The sequence below is a fragment of the Pelobates fuscus genome, chromosome 2 (genome assembly GCF_036172605.1).
Source record: "Pelobates fuscus isolate aPelFus1 chromosome 2, aPelFus1.pri, whole genome shotgun sequence".
Lineage (NCBI taxonomy): Eukaryota > Metazoa > Chordata > Amphibia > Anura > Pelobatidae > Pelobates > Pelobates fuscus.
In genome coordinates, this window is record NC_086318.1 from 295232528 (window position 1) to 295256280 (window position 23753).

The 23753-nt window shown below is 40.1% G+C and overlaps 1 protein-coding gene across 1 annotated transcript in view; it reads left to right on the forward strand.

Moving 5' to 3' along the window:
* The window catches only part of TRDN (triadin), a 781460-nt gene that overhangs the window by 323501 nt on the left and 434206 nt on the right, over window positions 1–23753 (forward strand). Inside the window, exons 33-34 of the mRNA XM_063441781.1 lie at window positions 3750–3815; window positions 5928–5993. Of these exons, the coding sequence (XP_063297851.1) occupies window positions 3750–3815; window positions 5928–5993 (132 nt within the window). The remainder of the gene's footprint in view (window positions 1–3749; window positions 3816–5927; window positions 5994–23753) is intronic.

The following is a 23753-nucleotide window of genomic DNA, read 5'->3' on the forward strand; positions in this document are numbered from 1 at the left end:
TCTATTCTGCTCTGTGTCAGTGCGTATCAGGGGTTTTGAGGACAGGTGTCAATCCATATCTGCCAAGTGACCCTATGTAGGGGGAACAGTCTCTATTCTTCTCTTTGTCAGTATGTATCAGGGGTTTTGAGGACAGGTGTCAATCCATATCTGCCAAGTGACCCTATGTAGGGGGAACAGTCTCTATTCTGCTCTGTGTCAGTGTGTATCAGGGGTTTTGAGGACAGGTGTCAATCCATATCTGCCAAGTGACCCTATGTAGGGGGAACAGTCCCTATTCTGCTCTGTGTCAGTGTGTATCAGGGGTTTTGAGGACAGGTGTCAATCCATATCTGCCAAGTGACCCTATGTAGGGGGAACAGTCTCTATTCTGCTCTGTGTCAGTGTGTATCAGGGGTTTTGAGGACAGGTGTCAATCCATATCTGCCAAGTGACCCTATGTAGGGGGAACAGTCTCTATTCTGCTCTGTGTCAGTGTGTATCATGGATCATTAGGATAGGTGTCAATCCATATCTGCCAAGTGACCCTATGTAGGGGGAACAGTCCCTATTCTGCTCTGTGTCAGTGTGTATCAGGGATTTTGAGGACAGGTGTCAATCCATATCTGCCAAGTGACCCTATGTAGGGGGAACAGTCTCTATTCTGCTCTGTGTCAGTGCGTATCAGGGGTTTTGAGGACAGGTGTCAATCCATATCTGCCAAGTGACCCTATGTAGGGGGAACAGTCTCTATTCTTCTCTTTGTCAGTATGTATCAGGGGTTTTGAGGACAGGTGTCAATCCATATCTGCCAAGTGACCCTATGTAGGGGGAACAGTCTCTATTCTGCTCTGTGTCAGTGTGTATCAGGGGTTTTGAGGACAGGTGTCAATCCATATCTGCCAAGTGACCCTATGTAGGGGGAACAGTCCCTATTCTGCTCTGTGTCAGTGTGTATCAGGGGTTTTGAGGACAGGTGTCAATCCATATCTGCCAAGTGACCCTATGTAGGGGGAACAGTCTCTATTCTGCTCTGTGTCAGTGTGTATCAGGGGTTTTGAGGACAGGTGTCAATCCATATCTGCCAAGTGACCCTATGTAGGGGGAACAGTCTCTATTCTGCTCTGTGTCAGTGTGTATCATGGATCATTAGGATAGGTGTCAATCCATATCTGCCAAGTGACCCTATGTAGGGGGAACAGTCCCTATTCTGCTCTGTGTCAGTGTGTATCAGGGATTTTGAGGACAGGTGTCAATCCATATCTGCCAAGTGACCCTATGTAGGGGGAACAGTCCCTATTCTGCTCTGTGTCAGTGTGTATCAGGGATTTTGAGGACAGGTGTCAATCCATATCTGCCAAGTGACCCTATGTAGGGGGAACAGTCTCTATTCTGCCCTGTGTCAGTGTGTATCAGGGATCATTAGGATAGGTGTCAATCCATATCTGCCAAGTGACCCTATGTAGGGGGAACAGTCCATATTCTGCTCTGTGTCAGTGTGTATCAGGGGTTTTGAGGACAGGTGTCAATCCATATCTGCCAAGTGACCCTATGTAGGGGGAACAGTCTCTATTCTGCTCTGTGTCAGTGTGTATCAGGGATTTTGAGGACAGGTGTCAATCCATATCTGCCAAGTGACCCTATGTAGGGGGAACAATCTCTATTCTGCTCTGTGTCAGTGTGTATCAGGGGTTTTGAGGACAGGTGTCAATCCATATCTGCCAAGTGACCCTATGTAGGGGGAACAGTCTCTATTCTGCCCTGTGTCAGTGTGTATCAGGGATCATTAGGATAGGTGTCAATCCATATCTGCCAAGTGACCCTATGTAGGGGGAACAGTCCATATTCTGCTCTGTGTCAGTGTGTATCAGGGGTTTTGAGGACAGGTGTCAATCCATATCTGCCAAGTGACCCTATGTAGGGGGAACAGTCTCTATTCTGCTCTGTGTCAGTGTGTATCAGGGGTTTTGAGGACAGGTGTCAATCCATATCTGCCAAGTGACCCTATGTAGGGGGAACAGTCTCTATTCTGCTCTGTGTCAGTGTGTATCAGGGATCATTAGGATAGGTGTCAATCCATATCTGCCAAGTGACCCTATGTAGGGGGAACAGTCCCTATTCTGCTCTGTGTCAGTGTGTATCAGGGGTTTTGAGGACAGGTGTCAATCCATATCTGCCAAGTGACCCTATGTAGGGGAACAGTCTCTATTCTGCTCTGTGTCAGTGTGTATCAGGGGTTTTGAGGACAGGTGTCAATCCATATCTGCCAAGTGACCCTATGTAGGGGGAACAGTCTCTATTCTGCTCTGTGTCAGTGTGTATCAGGGATCATTAGGATAGGTGTCAATCCATATCTGCCAAGTGACCCTATGTAGGGGGAACAGTCCCTATTCTGCTCTGTGTTAGTGTGTATCAGGGGTTTTGAGGACAGGTGTCAATCCATATCTGCCAAGTGACCCTATGTAGGGGGAACAGTCCCTATTCTGCTCTGTGTCAGTGTGTATCAGGGGTTTTGAGGACAGGTGTCAATCCATATCTGCCAAGTGACCCTATGTAGGGGGAACAGTCTCTATTCTGCTCTGTGTCAGTGTGTATCAGGGGTTTTGAGGACAGGTGTCAATCCATATCTGCCAAGTGACCCGATGTAGGGGGAACAGTCTCTATTCTGCTCTGTGTCAGTGTGTATCAGGGGTTTTGAGGACAGGTGTCAATCCATATCTGCCAAGTGACCCTATGTAGGGGGAACAGTCTCTACTCTGCTCTGTGTCAGTGTGTATCAGGGGTTTTGAGGACAGGTGTCAATCCATATCTGCCAAGTGACCCTATGTAGGGGGAACAGTCTCTATTCTGCTCTGTGTCAGTGTGTATCAGGGATCATTAGGATAGGTGTCAATCCATATCTGCCAAGTGACCCTATGTAGGGGGAACAGTCCCTATTCTGCTCTGTGTCAGTGTGTATCAGGGGTTTTGAGGACAGGTGTCAATCCATATCTGCCAAGTGACCCTATGTAGGGGGAACAGTCTCTATTCTGCTCTGTGTCAGTGTGTATCAGGGGTTTTGAGGACAGGTGTCAATCCATATCTGCCAAGTGACCCTATGTAGGGGGAACAATCTCTATTCTGCTCTGTGTCAGTGTGTATCAGGGATCATTAGGATAGGTGTCAATCCATATCTGCCAAGTGACCCTATGTAGGGGGAACAGTCCCTATTCTGCTCTGTGTCAGTGTGTATCAGGGGTTTTGAGGACAGGTGTCAATCCATATCTGCCAAGTGACCCTATGTAGGGGGAACAGTCTCTATTCTGCTCTGTGTCAGTGTGTATCAGGGCTGGGCTTTGAGGACAGGTGTCAATGTTAGGTGATTTCTGCCCTTTATGGATTAAAAGCAGACTCTGCATCAACTGTGCAATTTTCCATGGGAGTTTTGCCATGGATCCCCCTCTGGCATGCCACAGTCCAGGTGTTAGTCCCCTTGAAACAACTTTTCCATCACTATTGTGGCCAGAAAGAGTCCCTGTTGTTTTTAAAATTCGCCTGCCCATTGAAGTCAATGGCGGTTCGCGTGGTTCGCCGGTTCACGAACATTTGCGGAAGTTCGCGTTCGCCGTTCGCGAACCGAAAATTTCGGGTTCGCGACAACACTAGTTAGAACATGATTTTCAGTCTAGCCAGAACAGACATTTTAATTTATTAATAAAATGAGACTATTCTATGAAAAATGATTATTATTATTATTATTTTTATTATTATTGTTATTATTTGTTTTACAGCTGCTGTGGTAGAGCAAAAGAAGACTTTACCAGAGAAGAAGCTTGTGTCAGAACCAAAGAAAGCAGGTATGGGAAAGTATTCAAAGTGTCTAGTTATACTAATCCCTGAATTGTGCATCATGATTTATGGGAACGTTAAAGCTTAAAATTATCACATATTATATTTTGCCATTTTGAACTACCTATTCTGAGAAATCTTTTATATACCACTTGAAAAAAATGATGTTAACATATTCCTGTTAAATAACAGACATCGTCAGGCACCAGACCAATCAAAGGATACCGGTCACTTCCCCCTCCCTCACCTTGGCATTCATTAATGCATCATGGAAATGTTGTCCTGATCACTCTATGTACAAACAGTAAGGAGACATTAGAGGAACATCCTCAATAACATCCATTAATTTACAATGCAGTGGACATGGTGCAAAGAGTCTATGGCCACAGTTTCCTGTTTTTTGTGGAACTGTTAGGGAATAATTTGGAAAAACAACTGTGTCTTCACCCCAAGTCTTACACTGTAATTATATCAGTGGCATATATTGAGGGTCTTCATAGGAATACATAATCTACCTCAGTATGTGTCCAATATAATCTCTGTATTCATACCACCTCATACACAGAGCTCATATATTAAGGTAGGTTATGTATTCAGACAGAAAGATTAAATTGGTAATGTAAACTGAAGCTGTGTCTTTACACCTTCGCATACATAGAGTTTATTTTGGATACATATACTGAGACTGATCTGTTCATACCAGCTCATACACAGACATTACATTGGCCACATACATTGACACTATGTGTTCACACCAGCTCATGCAAAGAGCATGTACCTATCATATATTGAAACAGTTAAGGAAGAGTATCTAGAATAATAAAATAATTTCCACTCTCTGAAACAAGGTTATACCTGGTAAAAGGCCAGGATTCAAGTCATTAGTGCAACAAACCATGGTATTTGAACACATTGTATACAGGTGTGATCCATAAGTCACCCAGAAAAAATCTTTTATTATGGGTCTTAAAGGACCACTCTAGTGCCAGGAAAACATACTCGTTTTCCTGGCACTAGAGTGCCCTGAGGGTGCCCCCACCCTCAGGGTCCCCCTCCCGCCCGGCTCTGGAAAGGGGAAAAGGGGTAAAACTTACCTTTTTCCAGCGCTGGGCGGGGAGCTCTCTGTCTCCGATCCTCCTCCGTTCCGCCCCGTCGGCTGAATGCGCACGCGCGGCAAGAGCTGCGCGCGCATTCAGCCAGTCGCATAGGAAAGCATTTACAATGCTTTCCTATGGACGCTTGCGTGCTCTCACTGTGATTTTCACAGTGAGAATCACGCAAGCGCCTCTAGCGGCTGTCAATGAGACAGCCACTAGAGGATTTCGGGGAAGGCTTAACCCATTAATAAACATAGCAGTTTCTCTGAAACTGCTATGTTTATAAAAAAAAAAATGGGTTAACCCTAGCTGGACCTGGCACCCAAACCACTTCATTAAGCTGAAATGGTCTGGGTGCCTAGAGTGGTCCTTTAAACTCTTAGACTGTAGTATTCATTCAGACTTGACACGGTCAATATAGCCATTAACAGCAGGTATCTTACAACATTGCAACACTGGACAAATAAAACTAAATGTGAACAATTACGTAAAAGGAAACCCAAAAATAAGCAACGTATCCTCATGCGTACAATTTATTTTTTAAATAAACTGAAAAACAACTGCAGTCTCCTGCTCTGCCTTCAAAGATGTCAGCATGCTTGCTGATGTCTCGCAATCTCCTCCAATCCAGTAGTTCTCGTAGAATCAAGGCACTCAGCCAATAACAGCTGCTTGTTGCTGCTCAGGTCAATGCTTTCTTATTAGTCCAGCATCACAGAGGGAATGGGCTGCTGTGGACTCTTAAAATTGATTTAATGCTGAAAGGAAGTACGATGCCAGGGGCCTCCAGACACTAACTTCTCCAATGAGATGAAGCAGTTACAGTGCATAAAGTGTACCTTTAATTAATATAAAAAAAACAGGGATCTGCTCACTAATCTTTGAGGTATAGCGAGATGATAACCACCTTAAAAATATAAAAAATTAGACCAAAAAGAAAGTTAGAAATACATTTCAAGTCTAGCCATGACAGACATTTTAATGAATCACAAAATGATTAATATTATATTGTTTGTTTTACAGCTGCTGTGGTAGAGCAGAAGAAGGCTTTACCAGAGAAGAAGCTTGTTTCAGAACCAAAGAAAGCAGGTATGGGGAAGTATTCAAAGTGACTTCTACGATATTAATACCCTTAATGTTCAACGTGATTTACAGGGACTTTAAAGCTATTTTGAACTAGCTATTCTGAAAGAGTGCACTAACAAACCTTGTATATACCACTTGACAAAATATAGTATGTATTCTCGTTAAATAACCACTGACATCACCAGGTACTGTACTAATCAAATGATATTAATCAGTTCCTCCTTGCTGAACGGAGGAATCCCAGCGCTTGAAACAAGGTGAGTAATCATTACATAGTAAAGGGGGTGGGCAAAGTGGGTTGGCCAGAAAGAAACCTAATGTTCTGAATAAACTATTATAATTATTTGGACTATAGGTCCCCTTTACCTGCTTTTACTCCTCTTAAATTTTTTCGCAATCTCCTCTAATCCAATGCTTCTCATAGGGAAGAAATGGACTGGAGATTTAGAATGTATTCACCCTCCTAAGTCTTCTGTAGTCCAATCAGCCTCCTATGATTGATTGTAGAGCTGCGGTTGCTGGTATAGATTGTGCATAACTCCTTGCTGTCCCTGCTCCTCATGCAAATCTCTGCTATCAATCATGGTAATGCTTTAGACCTAATAAGGGGAAGAACACCCGAAAGCTTCCCACTACATGACTTCTGTTAGTTCAATAAAAAGGGTATTAAAAAAAACTGCAATACTTAATTAATTTTCATCTGCATGACTTGACTAATACGACAACTCAAATATCATCAGTCACATGGGGCAGACTGGACTATTGAGGTCTCTGGTGAAGGGTCCTGGTACTTATCTCTCCCCATCAACTCACTTAACCTCCAAAAAGGCACATTATAAGTGATGAAAACAGGTGACACATACAGGGCAGGTGCCTACTCTACCTAATGGGGTACTTAACCCTGCCCAGTTAAGAACTATAATATATCTGCTGGGTATTCTGAAAAAGAGGCTGAACCCTGACTGGCCTAAAAAAAATAAGTCTGTTAAAGCAGACTCCTTTCTACACTGAACAAAATTATAAACGCAACACTTGTTTTTGCCCCCATTTTTCATGAGCTGAACTCAAAGATCTAAGACTTTTTCTATGTACACAAAAGGCATATTTCTCTCAAATATTGTTCACAAATCTGTCTAAATCTGTGTTAGTAAGCACTTCTCCTTTGTCAAGATAATCCATCCACCTCACAGGTGTGGCATATCAAGATGCTTTTTAGACAGCATGATTAATGCAAAGGTGTGCCTTAGGCTGGCCACAATAAACTGTATTGGGTAAGTTCGAGGTGGCACGTGGAACTCCGAAAACCAGTCAGTATCTTTTGTGACCACCATTTGCCTCATGCAGTGCAACACATCTGTTGATTGTAAAATGTTGGTCCACTCCTCTTCAATGGATATTGGCAGGACCTGGAACACGCTGTCATATACGCCGATCTAGAGCATTCTGAACACGCTCAACATGCCCACTCAAGTCGGTTACAACGACAAACTACAGTCAGGTCGAGACCCCGATGATGATGACGAGCATGCAGATGAGCATCCCTGAGACGGTTTCTGGCAGTTTGTGCAGAAATCCTCTGGTTATGCAAACTGATTGTTGCAGCAGCTGTCCGTGTGGCTGGTCTCAGATTATCTTGGAGGTGAATATGCTGGATGTGGAGGTCCTGGGCTGGTGTGGTTACACGTGGTCTGCAGTTGTGAGGCTGGTTGGATGTACTGCCAAATTCTCTGAAACGCCTTTGGAGATTGCTTATGGTAGAGAAATGAACATTCAATTCACAGGCATCAGCTCTTGTGGACATTCCGGCAGTCAGCATGCCAATTGCACGCTCTCTCAAAACTTGTGACATCTGTGGCATTGTGCTGTGTGATAAAACTGCCCATTTTAGAGTGGCCTTTTGTTGTGGCCAGCCTAAGGCACACCTTTGCATAAATCATGCTGTCTAATCAGCATCTTGAAATGCCACACCTGTGAGGTGGATGGATTATCTCGGCAAAGGAGAAGTGCTCACTAACACAGATTTAGACAGATTTGTGAATAATATTTGAGAGAAATGGGCCTTTTGTGTACATAGAAAAAGTCTTAGATTTTTTAGCTCAGCTCATGAAAAATGGAGGCAAAAACAAAAGTGTTGCGTTTATAATTCTGTTCAGTGTAATTGTCGTGAAAGGCAGGGAAAAAAACTGCCCATCTATCTGTTGTGAGAGGAGCAGCTCACCCATTGCTTAAAGTAACACTGTATTGTTAAGAATACAAATACAATTTAGGTGACCAGGCCTCCACTGCTAGGGTTAAAAGGTGAGTTTATTTACATTTTCTCCCTTGCAGCATTGGTTTCCGGCATGTCAATCTGATTCTTTGGCTAAATTAATCGAGACCAATGATTTCAGCCAATCATATGCTTTTACATAGTAATGCATTGGGAGGCTAGTGCGCATGTGCGGCAAACCACCACCCTGCTCCAATCAGATGGTCTCTATGAGACAAACTGATCAAAATTGTTTTATTACACTATTTCAGTGGAAGTACTTCAAGTTGCTTTCAGTAAGACAGCCACTAGAGGCAGGTGAAAGATTCCACCTGCAGGGTTAAAAAGGGGTGGGAGGAGGGGGAATTGAGATGGAAGTGGTCTGGGTGCTTATAGTATTCCTTTAATGCTGCCATATTTTGACAGAGATGCAGGGATATAACATTTTGCTAAATATACATAGTTGTAAATACAAATGAAAAGTAATCTGCTACTTTATCTGATACTAAAATTATGCTTCTTTAAAACATACTCAAGTCAAGCCAAGAGAGTTAAATTATATTTAGAATGGTAAATCACTCGAGAATGAAAGTCTATTTTTATAAAGTGTATTTTTAGTAAATTATGGTACATCTGTTTACGCTGCTATATACTCCAGAGTCAGACAGCCAATATCACATATTATACAGCATAACTTGTATGTACTGACATTCAGATTTATTGCTTATCCTGAGATCTAGCATGTTTACAGTGGAAAAAAAACCTGAAAATAATTCATAGGTGACACACAAGAAGGGATGATTGGCAGAGCCATATACTGCTGCTTTGCATTGTACCAGCTGTATTCGGAGACATAGCTTGCTGTCTGTGTTTATCGTGACAGTCCATTTTCAATTCCTTTTAGATTATTACTTTAATTAGTCTAAAGATCTGTGATATCTTCGCTGTATTGATTGGCAGCACCTGTTAGACTAAAGAGCTTTTTCAATGCTCTTTAATTGCCTCATCTTTTGATGTGAATGGGATTATTAAAGACTGGCAAGCAAATAATAATTGAAATGACTTTTAGGAGGATTCATACTGACTTTTAAGAAGGCAGGGGAGAAAAATATTAGCAAGGCTATTTAGGTTATCATTTCAACAAATCTGAGTGTATGCAGACAATTCTACGTTAAAAAAACAAACAAGAAAACTAGTGATACTGCATTTGTTATTGCATATTATGTCATGCAGTTACATTTTATCCTATAATGAATTTATTTATGTTAGCTTTTCAGTATATTATATGAAATGTGTGATTGGGTAGAATGGCTTTTAAATCCCCTCACCAAATGGAGATATAGTCAGTTTAGAGATTTTTTTAAAATGTGACTTAATCATATATGTATACATTTAAATGCTGATTCTAGAATTATTTTTCATATTTTTTTTTTACGTTGTATTATTGTTCTGATACGTAGTATGAGTTTATTCCTTTTTTTTAAAAAACAATATGGTGGAAATCTGTACTGAAAACTTTTTTTTCCTTCAATTTTCCAGAGAAAATAGCAGCTTTTCTTCATCTTGAAATAGTTGCTTATATGTCTATAGGAAATCTTCAAACATTTCAGTAATGTGTATTCCTCAGATTTTTTCCAAGAGTTCCTACTTTCTTTATCTCCCAATGCAACACCCATGTGTCTGCATCTTCAACTGTTTATTGTTTATTTGTTGTCTATAACCTAAAGAACTTACCCAGTAATTTTTATGGATTTATTTATTTATAGTTTAATTTTTTTAGGATATCTTGGTTAGAGCTTGGTTGCTTCATCTAAGTGCTTCATCTAAGTGTTGCTTCTAAGTGTGTGTGTGGTTGGAGATATTCTGGAGAGTTTTACAGAAGCTTCAACTGTCTCAGAGTTGTGCTAAGAGTTTTCTTTTTTACTGTTACAGGTAAGATTCATCTGTAGGAAAAGGTTACTGATTGCAAAAGGTTTGATTTCCTGTTGGTAATTATAAGGCATTTGATTGGATTAGGTAGCTACTTGCTATTGATTGCTATTTAAATTAGCTATTGTTTGCTAATAAGTAGAGACCTACCCAGGTGTTAAACATTCCTAGTGGGAGGTGATTTTAGGAGTATATAAGGGTAGTTGTCATTAGCTTGGCTAATAGAGCTTGGTTGCTTCATCTAAGTGTTGCTTCTAAGTGTGTGTGGTTGGAGATATTCTGGAGGTAATCTGGAGGTAATCCGAGGTATTCAGGAGGATAAATAAAAAGTTAAGGTTTGTTTGATTTAAATTATTCACCTCATTGGAATGGCAGACTTAGTTCAGTGTAATAGTTGCTTTGCATTTGTTTCACGTTCCACTTTTTGGAGGTTTGGTTGTTGTCTAATCTGTAGACAGTTCTCTATTTTGCGGCAGGAGATTGTATTTTTGAAGTCTGAGATTTGTAAATTATCTGGTAAACAAACTCAGGCTGGAACTGCTGCAAAGCCACTGCCGCAGAGACATACTAAGAATGGCAGATGGATTACTGTAGGATCTGGTAGACTTAGAGTTGTGGATAAAAGGCATATTGCACAGTCTGTTGCTCTACATAATTCATTTTCTGCACTTCCAGAGTGTAGTGGTGTCGTGGAGAGAGGCACTGAGGTAGTGGTGTTGTGCAGAGAGGCACTGAGGCTAGTGGTGTTGTGCAGAGAGGCACTGAGTCTAGTGGTGTTGTGCAGAGAGGCACTGAGGCTAGTGGTGTTGTGAAGAGAGGCACTGAGGCTAGTGGTGTTGTGCAGAGAGGCACGGAGGCTAGTGGTGTTGTGCAGAGAGGCACTGAGGCTAGTGGTGTTGTGCAGAGAGGCACTGAGGCTAGTGGTGTTGTGCAGAGAGGCACTGAGGCTAGTGGTGTTGTGCAGAGAGGCACTGAGGCTAGTGGTGTTGTGAAGAGAGGCACTGAGGCTAGTGGTGTTGTGCAGAGAGGCACGGAGGCTAGTGGTGTTGTGCAGAGAGGCACTGAGGCTAGTGGTGTTGTGCAGAGAGGCACTGAGGCTAGTGGTGTTGTGCAGAGAGGCACTGAGGCTAGTGGTGTTGTGCAGAGAGGCACTGAGGCTAGTGGTGTTGTGAAGAGAGGCACTGAGGCTAGTGGTGTTGTGAAGAGAGGCATTGAGGCTAGTGGTGTTGTGAAGAGAGGCATTGAGGCTAGTGGTGTTGTGCAGAGAGGCACTGAGGCTAGTGGTGTTGTGCAGAGAGGCACTGAGGCTAGTGGTGTTGTGCAGAGAGGCTTGAAGACTATGGTGAGGCCTAATAGAAAGCAGTTGTTGGTGGGGGATTCCATCATAAGAGGTGTGGAGATGGACAATGGTGGTCTTGTGAAGTGTCTTCCCGGAGCTACTGCTCACAGAGACAGGAGACGTATCTGTAATATTGTTAAGCAAGCAAAGCAGGAAGGGGAATTGGATGTACTTGTCCATTTAGGGACAAATGACTTGGCTTGCAATGAGGTTTCAGAGGTTAAGGAAGTTTTTAGTGTTTTTGCCAATGATATACGGCAGGTTGCTTCCACATTGTCATTCTCTGAAGTTCTGCCTGTGCATAACACTCAGAATGACAGGCGGATGCGTATTAGGGACTTTAACTTGTGGCTTGGTGAATGGTGTCGGGAGCAAGGATTGTACAAAAAAGATGGTTTGCATCTTTCTCAAAAGGGAACAAATGTTCTCAGTGAGCAGTTCAGAGGTTTTGCTAGGATGTATTTAAACTAGGAGGGGGGGGGGCAAAAGGGTGATAAAGCATCAATCCAATTGTCCCCCAAAACAAGGACAGAAGGTGCCTGTAGCAAGTGTGTTAAAAAATGATAAGCTTAGAGTCATGTCTACAAATGCTCGCAGTTTAGGAAATAAGATCCATGAACTTGTGGCAATAATGGCAACTGATAGTGTAGATTTAGTCGCTGTTACTGAGACATGGTATAATGAGAAAAATGACTGGGACATAGCAATACCAGGGTACTCTTTATATAGAAAAGACAGGGAAGGCAAGAAAGGGGGAGGGGTGGCCCTGTATGTAAAGAATAGCATAAAATCTAGCCTAATAAAGGTTAGTGAGGCGAACATAGAGTCAGTTTGGGTTACGTTAGAATTTGGTAATCACACAGTAACTCGTGTAGGTGTGATTTATAGGCCCCCAGGACAAATTGAAGAGTTAGATAATCTACTAGTTGAAGAAATAGCTAAAATGACAATGAAGGGGGAAGTTATCATCATGGGTGACTTTAATCTTCCTGGTGTAAATTGGAAAACAAAAATAGCTACTTGTGCCAGGAGCACACATATTCTAAACTCCCTACTGGGATTGTCTCTAAAACAAGTCGTTGAGGAGCCAACTCGTAAAGAGGCCATACTAGATTTAGTGTTAACAAATGGAGATTTGGTATCAGATATTACTGTAGGTGAAAGTTTAGGATCCAGTGATCATCAGTCAGTGTGGTTTAATATAAGAACAGTGACTGAGTCACACCACACAAAAACAAAAGTTTTAGACTTTAGAAAAACAGACTTTTCCAAAATTAGAATATGTGTAAAGGATTATCAGACTGGAGCAATTTAAATGGAGTCCAAAAGAAATGGGATTATTTAAAAGTTGCACTACTGAAGGCAACAGAAAATTGCATTAGGCTTGTCAGTAAAAGCAAAAAATTCAAGAAACCACTGTGGTACTCCACAGATGTAGCCAAAATAGTAAAAAACAAAAAGTTAGCATTTAGTAATTATAAAAAAACCCAGAGTGAGGAAGACAGAATGACCTATAAGATTAGGCAGAAAGAGGCTAAGCAAGTTATAAGAGCTTACAAATCACACACAGAAGAGAAAATAGCACAGTCAGTAAAAAAGGGGGACAAAACCTTTTTTAGATACATAAATGAGAAAAGAAAAGTAAAACAAGGATTAGTTAGATTAAAAACAAAAGAAGGAAGGTATGTAGATGAGGATAAAGGTCTAGCTGACTGCCTCAATGAATATTTTTGTTCGGTATTTACAGATGAAAATGAAGGAAAGGGACCTGAAATAAGAAAAAGGATAAATGAGTCATTTATTACACGTGAGTTTACAGAGGAAGAGGTTCTATTTCAACTGTCAAAAGTAAAGACAAATAAGTCAATGGGACCTGATGGAATACACCCAAAGCTATTAAAAGAGCTTAGTGGTGTACTAGCAAAAGCATTAACAGATTTATTTAACCAATCATTGATAACAGGAGTAGTCCCAGAAGATTGGAAGTTAGCGAATGTTGTGCCCATTCACAAGAAAGGTAATAGGGAGGAGTCGGGCAACTATAGGCCAGTAAGCCTAACTTCAGTAGTGGGGAAAGTGATGGAAACCATGTTAAAGGATAGGATTGTTGAACATCTAAAAACACATGGATTTCAAGATCAGAGACAACATGGGTTTACTTCAGGGAGATCATGCCAAACTAATCTTATTGATTTTTTTGATTGGGTAACTAAAATTATAGATCAGGGTGGTGCAGTAGACATTGCTTACCTCGATTTCAGTAAGGCTTTTGACACTGTTGCACATAGAAGGCTTATCAACAAACTACAATCTTTGAGTTTGGATTCCAATATTGTTGAATGGGTAAGGCAGTGGCTGAGTGACAGGCAACAGAGGGTTGTAGTCAATGGAGTATATTCGAAGCTTGGGCTTGTCACCAGTGGGGTACCTCAGGGATCTGTACTTGGACCCATTCTCTTTAAAAAAATTATTAGTGATATTGCAGAAGGTCTTGATGGTAAGGTGTGTCTTTTTGCGGATGATACTAAGATATGTAACAGGGTTGATGTTCCAGGAGGGATAAGCCAAATGGAAAATGATTTAGGTAAACTAGAAAAATGGTCAGAGTTGTGGCAACTGACATTTAATGTGGATAAGTGCAAGATAATGCATCTTGGACGTAAAAACCCAAGGACAGAGTACAGAATATTTGATAGAGTCCTAACCTCAACATCTGAGGAAAGGGATTTAGGGGTGATTATTTCTGATGACTTAAAGGTAGGCAGACAATGTAATAGAGCAGCAGGAAATGCTAGCAGAATGCTTGGCTGTATAGGGAGAGGTATTAGCAGTAGAAAGAGGGAAGTGCTCATGCCATTGTACAGAACACTGGTGAGACCTCACTTGGAGTACTGTACACAGTACTGGAGACCCTATCTTCAGAAGGATATTGATACCTTAGAGAGAGTTCAAAGAAGGGCTACTAAACTGGTTCATGGATTGCAGGATAAAACTTACCAGGAAAGGTTAAAGGATCTTAACATGTATAGCATGAAGGAAAGACGAGACAGGGGGGATATGATAGAAACATTTAAATACATAAAGGGAATCAACACAGTAAAGGAGGAGACTATATTTAAAAGAAGAAAAACTACCACAACAAGAGGACATAGTCTTAAATTAGAGGGACAAAAGTTTAAAAATAATATCAGGAAGTATTACTTTACTGAGAGGGTAGTGGATGCATGGAATAGCCTTCCAGCTGAAGTGGTAGAGGTTAACACAGTAAAGGAGTTTAAGCATGCGTGGGATAGGCATAAGGCTATCCTAACTATAAGATAAGGCCAGGGACTAATGAAAGTATTTAGAAAACTGGGCAGACTAGATGGGCCGAATGGTTCTTATCTGCCGTCACATTCTATGTTTCCATGTTTCTATGTTTCTTGAGGTGAAAGTAAGTTGAGAGGGGCAGGAACTGCCCACATTCAGTGGGGTTTAGATAGGAAGTTTGTTGGAAGGGGAAGGAACTGCCCACATTCTGCGGGGTTTCGGGAGAAAGTAGATTGGAAGAAGCATGAACTTCCCACATTTGTTGCAGTTTGTGGAGGAAATAGATTGGAAGGGTCAGTAACTTCCCACATTTGGTGCCATTTGTGGAGGAAATAAGTTGGAAAGATGAGTAACTTCCCACATTTAGCAGGGTTTAGGACAGAAGTAGGCTAGAAGTGCCAGGAAATTCCCATACTGGGTGGAGTTTGGGGAGGCAGACAGCTGGAAGGGGCAAGCGAAGGATCTGAAAAACAAGCAGCTCATAATAAATATCTGCTTTAAAGTGTTTATAAGGTTTGTTCAATCTATAATACAATTATGTGAAGGATATCAGACCACTTGTCATAGTTATAGCTAGTTCATTGCTTTATATTGTTACTTGGCCACAACAATTCGGTTTACTATGCAATGTATTGGGGTGGAAATTCTACTTTTTTAAAGGGGCACTCCAGTGCCAGGAAAACAAACTGTTTTCCTGGCATTGCAGGTACCCGCTCCCTCCCACCACCCATCCCATGTTGCTGAAGGGCGTGAGGACGTCCAGCGACACTCTAGCACAGAAAACCTGTGCTAGAAACCAGGAAGTGCCCTCTAGTGGCTGTCTATTAGGCTGTCTAGACAGCCACTAGAGGACGAGTTACCCCTGCAATGTAATTATTGCAGTTTATGAAAACTGCAGTATTTACAGCTGCAGGGTTAAGGGTAGTGGGAGTTGGCACCCAGACCACTCCAATGGGCAGAAGTGGCTTAGGTTCCTGGAGTATCCCTTTAACTGTCAAAGGACCAAGAGTTAGACAAATAAATATATGTGATGACGGATATAGCTTGTCAACCATTATGAAATTGTTCAAATGCTTTTAAATAAAGTCTTGCCACAATTTGTTTATAGCTCTCTTAGTGTCTGTTTTTAACTTTTCAAACACATAGTTTATTATCTGAAGCACTAATGCAGCACCTTATCCTTGCTGCCATCAGATATTAAAATTCACACCTTAATAATTAAGCATGAACAATTCACAGTATGTCCTCAGCTATATATTTCTTGTGACATATGCAAATGAAGCCAAGTGATTCTGCAAAATGCAAATTCTCGTATCCATAACAGATCCATAGTAAATTCAATTCATTTAAATTGTTCAGAAGAGAGAGTGCATTCAATGGAATTTCTGCTGACTTTGAAGTGATCCCCTTTAGCTTAAAGAAAAAACTGAAAAGGTAAATACAAATTAGACATAAAGTTATGCAAAGCATAAAATACATAATGCAAACTTCAAATACTGAATTACACAGTTAAATCAAATCTGCCTCCCAATAATTCCATATCAGCTCTTATGTGTATCATTAGAAATGCAGTCTGCAATTCAACGACTGGCGTAACAAAGGACAAGTGAGAGTGATACTTGATCAGGAGCCATCTTTATCAAAGCAACTGGGATGTACTTATCTGTCCTACCCGATATTAGTAGCAGTTGCATTCCTAAGCAGCACCTGACTCCATTTTTGTAAATTTGTGTCAGTATGTCAGTGTGCACTTGTCAGTATGTCTGTCAATGTGTGTGTCTGTGTGTGTGTGTGTGTGTCAGTATGCCTGTCAGTGTGTGTTTGTCTGTGTGTGTCAGTATCAGTATGTGTCTGTATGTCTGTCAGTGTATATGCCTGTCAGTGTATCTGTCAGTATGTCTGTCAGTGTATGTGTCTGATAGTATATTTGTATATGTATCAGTATATGTGTATGTATTATATTTTGTCATTGTATGTGTCTGTGTATCTGTATGTTGTCAGTGTGTGTATCTTTATTTAGTCTGTGCATCTGTTAATCTGCATGTTAGTGTTTGTATATCTGTGTCTGAGTATCTGCATGTATATAAGGTTGTGTGTCTGTATGTGTATTTGAATTGGTGTGTCTGTGTCTGCATGTCTGCATGTGTATAGGTGTGTATAGGTGTGTATCTGCATGTGTTTCAGTGTGTGTGTATCTGTGTGTGTGTGTGTTTTGTATCAGAGTGTGTGTAGCAGTGTATATGTGCATTAATCTCAGCATTCTGTCGCCAACACTACACACAAATACACCCCTGCATTCATACGTTAACACTACATAAAAACACACCTCTGTGTTTAACACCAAAAAGAAAAACTCACTTTCTCCCCCTCCCAAACTACCAACTGTCAAGTATCATGCTCCGCTTTTCGGCTGCTCATGGCATTCACGCGCCGCTTTCGGCACCTTCACTTATTCCCTCACCACGAGCGGAGGCTTCCAATGCCCACGCGCCACTCGCAGCATCTCCTCACTTCCGCTAACCCGCTTCCAGTGCCCATGCGCTGCTCCCGGCTGTGTCAGTTCCTCCAAGTAACCTTGTGGACGCTGCACGCTTGTGTGCATCGTGTTTAAATAGGCACCTAAGTCAGTCACCTGACTCGGCGCGCAATAGTGACATCACAGGTCAAAATGGGAGGTACAAGTACCTTCCATGTGAGATTATTAACTCTGATTGGAAGTTAGTCAATCAGAATTGCCCCAAGCATATATAAACTTACCTTTCCTATGTCCTCATGCCCTGTTGTGGTTTTTGATAGCCCAATAGCGCGTTATATTGTGTCTGATTATCTGGTTACTGAACTTTGGCTTGTCTCACCTTTACTCTGTCTTCTTTGATCTTTGACTTCGGCTTGTCCTTTCATATTTCGTCTCTGTTGTCCTTGACCTCGGCTTGTACTCTGACTACTCTCTCTCTCTTTTGCATAGCCCAGCTGCTCTAAGCACTGGTATTGCAATCCTATGTGTCTGTGATCTGTCTGCGTGTTTAGCTTCCCCTGATAACCGTGACACCAACAGCCCCTGCCCAACCCTTTCCTTACTCTTCCTCAATCTTGTTTTGGGATTATGAAGCACCATTGCTGATGTTGGGCTTGTTCTTATTACAAAACTTAGGGGTATAAATGATTGTGTATTGTGTAAACTAACACTACTTTACTTAGCAAAAAATACTTTTTGCTAAATAGGTTGGTGTTTGGTGAATTTACCACTGTGATGTTAATTTGTTTGACTTTAAACACTTGTACAGTACTGAACACATTCCGAAAATTTTCATTTTCAAAACCAAAAAAAAAAAAAAGTCAATCTGTAAAATGGTGATTCCAGGTTGGTTTTAAATGGCAGTGGCTGGTAGTGTGCCCACACACAGAAAAAACAAGTAAAATATGGCGCTAAAAATAGACAAAAATAAAATAGAAGCAGCACCTTACCTAGTGCAATAACTCAAACGACACTATACCAAACGATATATACAAAAAAGGTGTGCTGTGTCTTTAAGACAAAATATGGTTAGTATGTGGACCAAAGTGTTCCAAGTGTAGTGTAAAAGATAATAAATTATCACAATACAATTATTTTCATTTAAGTGCAACTACAATTCAAAGTGCAAAATACAAAGTAAGTGATATAAAATCAAACACATGTAATTCTAGTGTCAAATGTATCACACTTCACTTACATAGTGTTCACACCATCCACATGATATATACATAAAAAACACATATAGTGAATATTGTTATAAAATTATAATATTAAAATTGGTGACTGTTTCACTCACAAGTGGAGAGCAAATAAGTCTGCTCAGGCTATAGATGCTCCTCTTCACCACCATACAGCATCCAACTTGTAGTGTGACCATGTCCTAACCATAAACAACCATGTCACATTAGGATGAATGATGCAGGCTATCTTTACCACTCAATATTTGTCTGAGGCCTGGATTTTAAGAATTTGGGCCTGGATTTCAGTCAGATCAAATGCTGCAAGATGGCTGAATTCTGGACCCAAATGCTTCAAACCCTAGGCTTGAATGCTTTAATTTCTGGCCCAGATTTTAAACATTTGGAGTCTTTATTGAAAAATCTGGACATTGGTATATAGTGTGAACAATCTCTGGATTTTGCTGTCCGATTGACCCCATACAGAGCCAGATAGTTTTGACCTGTTTAGTATGGTGCCATTTTTACTTTAGTGAATGACCCTGTATGTGTATATGCATCTATATGTTTATCTGAACAAGTCTAGCCCCTCTTATATCTCCTCACAGATCCATAGGTATGTCCCTTCTCGGTCTTGTCGCTCTGCCCGTGACCTTCTTCTGTCCGTTGTTCGCACCCGTACGGCCAACTCACGCTTGCAGGACTTCTCACGGGCGGCTCCCTTCCTATGGAATAGCCTGCCTACCGCCATCAGACTCTCCCCTAGTCTTGCATCTTTTAAGAAGTGCCTTAAAACCCATATCTTTAGGAAAGCTTATGGCCTCCTAGAGTAATCTCTACCTTACATACCTGTCTCTTGCTCTCTCCTAAAGGGTAGCACTCTGCTCTCTTCTACAGCTCTGCCTCACTCCCACCTTATTTGTTTGTGAATCCCTGTCCTATTGTGTTTTACACATCACCTCCTATAGAATGTAAGCTGATTTGAGCAGGGCCCTCTTCAACCTATCGTTCCTGTAAGTTTTCTTGTAATTGTCCTATTTATAGTAAAATCCACCCTCTCATAATATTGTAAAGCGCTACGGAATCTGTTGGCGCTATATAAATGGCAATACTACTACTACTACTAATAATAATAATATCTGTGTATGTGTCTCATACTATGCATATTTTATGTGTGTCTAGGAGCATGCATATGTGTCTGTGTGCTAATGTATGTTTGGGATGCAGCCATTTGTTTTAAACCTTAAAATTCCTCACAGCACAGTCAACAATGATACTGTGCAAATGCTTTAACTGGATGAGCATTGTGAGAATTTCAGGCACTCAGGGAAGTAACACATATTGCTATAATGAGTAGTAAGAAACTGCAGACTTTTGAGATCAAAATTTCCCAAAATAGTTACATAGCTGAAAAGAGACTTGCGTCCATCAAGTTCAGCCTTCCTCACATATGCTTTTGCTGTTGATCCAAAAGAAGGCAAAAAACCCAGTCTGAAGCGCTTCCAATTTTGCAACAAACTAGGAAAAAATTCCTTCTTGACCCCAAAATAGCAGTCAGATGTCTCCTTGGATCAAGCAGCTATTACCCCACTAATTAGAAATTATATCCCTGTATGTTATGTTTTTGCAAGTATTTATCCAATTGCAGTTTAAACATATGTATAGGCTCTGACAAAACCACCTCTTCAGGCAAAGAATTCCATATCCTTATTGCTCTTACTGTAAAAAAAACCTTTTCTTTGCCTTAGATGAAATCTCCTTTCTTCAAGCCTAAATGTGTGACCTCGTGTCCTATGTATAGCCCTGTTTATGAATAGATTTCCAGATAATGGTTTGTACTGGCCCCAAATATATTTGTATAAAGTTATCATGTCCCCTCTCAGGCGCCGTTTTTCCAAACTAAAGAGATTTCAATTGTTTAACCTTTCTTCATAACTAAAATGCTCCATTCCTTTTATCAATTTTGTAGCTCGTCTCTGCACTTTTTCTAGTGCCATGATATCTTTCTTTAGAACAGATGCCCAAAATTGCACAGCATATTCAAGGTGTGGTCTTACCATAAATAGAAATTATGGTATGTATAAAGAGTACACTAAGGTCAGGGTGTAGCAGGTTTCACTTTAACACCACTCGTGAGGGCATTACCAAAATATTTCTGCACCCAGGAGTCTTTTCTTGACCCAGATCTTGTCTGTACCATTCCTGCATATGTGCACATATTTCAACCTACCTTTATATCATTTTAGAGATGACTTGCATCATTATTTTATGCCTATTTTATAACATCATATTAAACTGAAGAGGAGAGGATAAGGGAGGTTGAAGGTAATAAACATTACCTGTCATTTTTACAGTTTCTCTAATTACTCTATTATGGCTTTGTATTCCACATGTAACACAGAGTATGTATTCCCAAAATATCATCAGATGCCATACTAATACCCAAAGGCATTTTGAACATTTATAATGAAATAATACTGCCACATCTACTATCATTTTTACATTTTTATTTCTTGGGTGTTGAGCTTGTTACAATGTTTAAAATACAAAGAGAGCCATGCAATCTGTAACAACTGTAATGCATTGTATATGCTAGTATTTATGCAATGAATGAATGGAAAATAGATTTGCCAAGAGGACACACCAATCAGGACAGTTAAAAACTCTCCAACTACACTAGATTGAACAAACCTTTGTATTTACTACTTTTATTTGTCTTGTCTGTCTTTCTGATTTCCTATATGTTCAAGAACTGTGTATATGTGTCTCATCTACAATCTGAAATCACTCACATATGTGCAAAGCACCAAAATGTCTAATTCTCAAACATGCAAGATATTAGATCACTACATTAATAAATACACAAAGGCTACATGACTGCGTTAATATTTACACGAGATGTGCTCATTTTTACATTCCTTACAATGAAAAACTTCACAAATGCACACATTCCACTTTTATTGTTGCATTCTTATCTTGGTTTACCTGCTGTTTCTTTCAGAGACTACTAAATGATCTTATACACCTGCTTCGATAGTGATAACATTCCAATGGAATATTTTTATCAGAATTTCTGTTTATTATGTTACTTTCTGAAGCTTGATGCTGTCAGTCATTCCAAGTAAAGGTTTTGTGTGGACTGGAAACCAGCTTAGTGGGAACTGGATAACTGGATGACATGCATAAGCAACAATTTGCTGTGCTCTATGTTCTAATTACTTAGCTTGATTCAAATTCATATATTTACAGATATAAGGTAGATCAAATGAGCATGGGCAAAGCCAGAATAACTTCTGCATAATAGGTGTACATAGCGTCCGTATATACTCAAGTGATTGGTGTTTGTTTACTGTTAATAAACATATATACTTGAATTTTTGTGTTTCCACAGAAGATATGTATGGCATATCAATAAGGAATAAAAAGGTGTTTTCTAGTGAAGGAAAGGCATTTTCACATAATACAGACTGATTCACATTCATCATAAACAGATCCTTTTATCTCATCCTTTTTTTCCATATATTCATCCTCCTTAATTGCATATATTCTACCTTCTCATTCTATTCCTTTCCTTGTCCCCTTTTGGTTCCCATTTCCTATCCTCTTCCATCTTTTATTTTCAAAGACTTATTTTGCCAACATTGTAATATATTCCCTTCCACTTTGCATTTCAAATTTCCTTTTTATTCACTTACCCCTTCCTAGCTCATTATCCTCTATATCTCCTCATTGCATTTCGCACGTTTCAACAATAGTACAGAATGCCAGTATCAAACAGGTGCATGCAACACTCAGGTCTGAAAATGGCAACTCACATGGAGTGGAGCTTAAACCTGTTCCGGATTAATGAGCATTAATGCTCTCCGTTTGTATAGGTATAAAAGTAAATGTTCAATTATTACTTTTATAACTATACAAACAGAGAACACTATTGTGTTTTTTTTATATGGTAAAATACCCAAGTGATCTAAACCATTGTATGCTGATTAATCTGATGCAGGTTTAAGCTCCACTCCACGTGAGTTTCCATTTGCAGACTTGAGTGTTTAATGTACCTGTTTGATTCTGGCATTCTACACTTTTGTTTTATTTTCTGTTCTTCTGTTTTCTTCCATATGTTACCAACCTTTTACATTTTTATTGTAAAGGGGCACTATTGGGTTTTATTTTGTATTTTCTTTTTTTTATTCTGAGATTTCTGATATTATCTGGTTCCAATATATTTTGTCCTTGGCCAATCCTGTTTTTACTTGCACTTAGGGGTCTGGTAGGGAATCCCCTATTTTCAGGTGTGCTGCATATTATGTTTGTTTAGTTGTTCGAGGCTGTTCCACTCCCTTTTGTTTTTCCTTATATTAGTTATCACTACATGCTGGCAAGAAGGCAGCAGATTATATTTTCGAATATGTACATTATTAGTAAAGGGACCACTTTTAACAGAGCTGCTGAATATTGTTTAATTAATTTCCAAATAATACAAATGCTTATTTTATGGTGATATGATACATTATAATTCCGGCCTGCACAACCAGCGGCTCCCCAAATGTTTTGAACTACAACTCCCATGATTCTCTAGCTATTTGTTTCATAAAAAAACAAACATAAGCGTTGGCTATCTGTTTCATTAAATGAATCATGTGCGTTGGCTATCTGTTTTATTCAAAGAATCATGGGTGTTGTAGTTCAAAAACATCTGAGGAGCCGCAGGTTGTGCAGGCCTGTTATAATTCCACATAAATAAATAATATAGTCATCAAAATGCTGTATAGCTTTGTAGCACAGGACATGCTTGATTGTTTACTATACATCTGGTTTTTACCTGAAAAGCCACTGAATGCAGGCACGCAGGCATCTTATAGCATACTCAAGATCCCAACATGTATAAAAGACCAAAAGGTATAAATTTATTTAGAAAACAGATATATTGCATGCCTGCAGCAATAAACTGCATCACCGATCCTGTGTGTTTCATTGCATACCCTGAGAAAATACAGCAAACAATTTAAAACACAGGCAAAAAATAAATTATTAAAGCAGATATACTGAAATGTAATATAGAGGACTAATCTTGTTGTTATTTAACTAGATCTGTTGTGTTTTGTGATAGGTAAAAAATAGCTCTAATATTAACTGAGCGTACAAACAAAGGCCCTACACATTGGTAAAGGGACAGTGGTTCCGAAACATCTGTATTTTTGATCTTTTTGTAAGTACATTTGGGCTGCGCTTTGTGGATGACTATTGT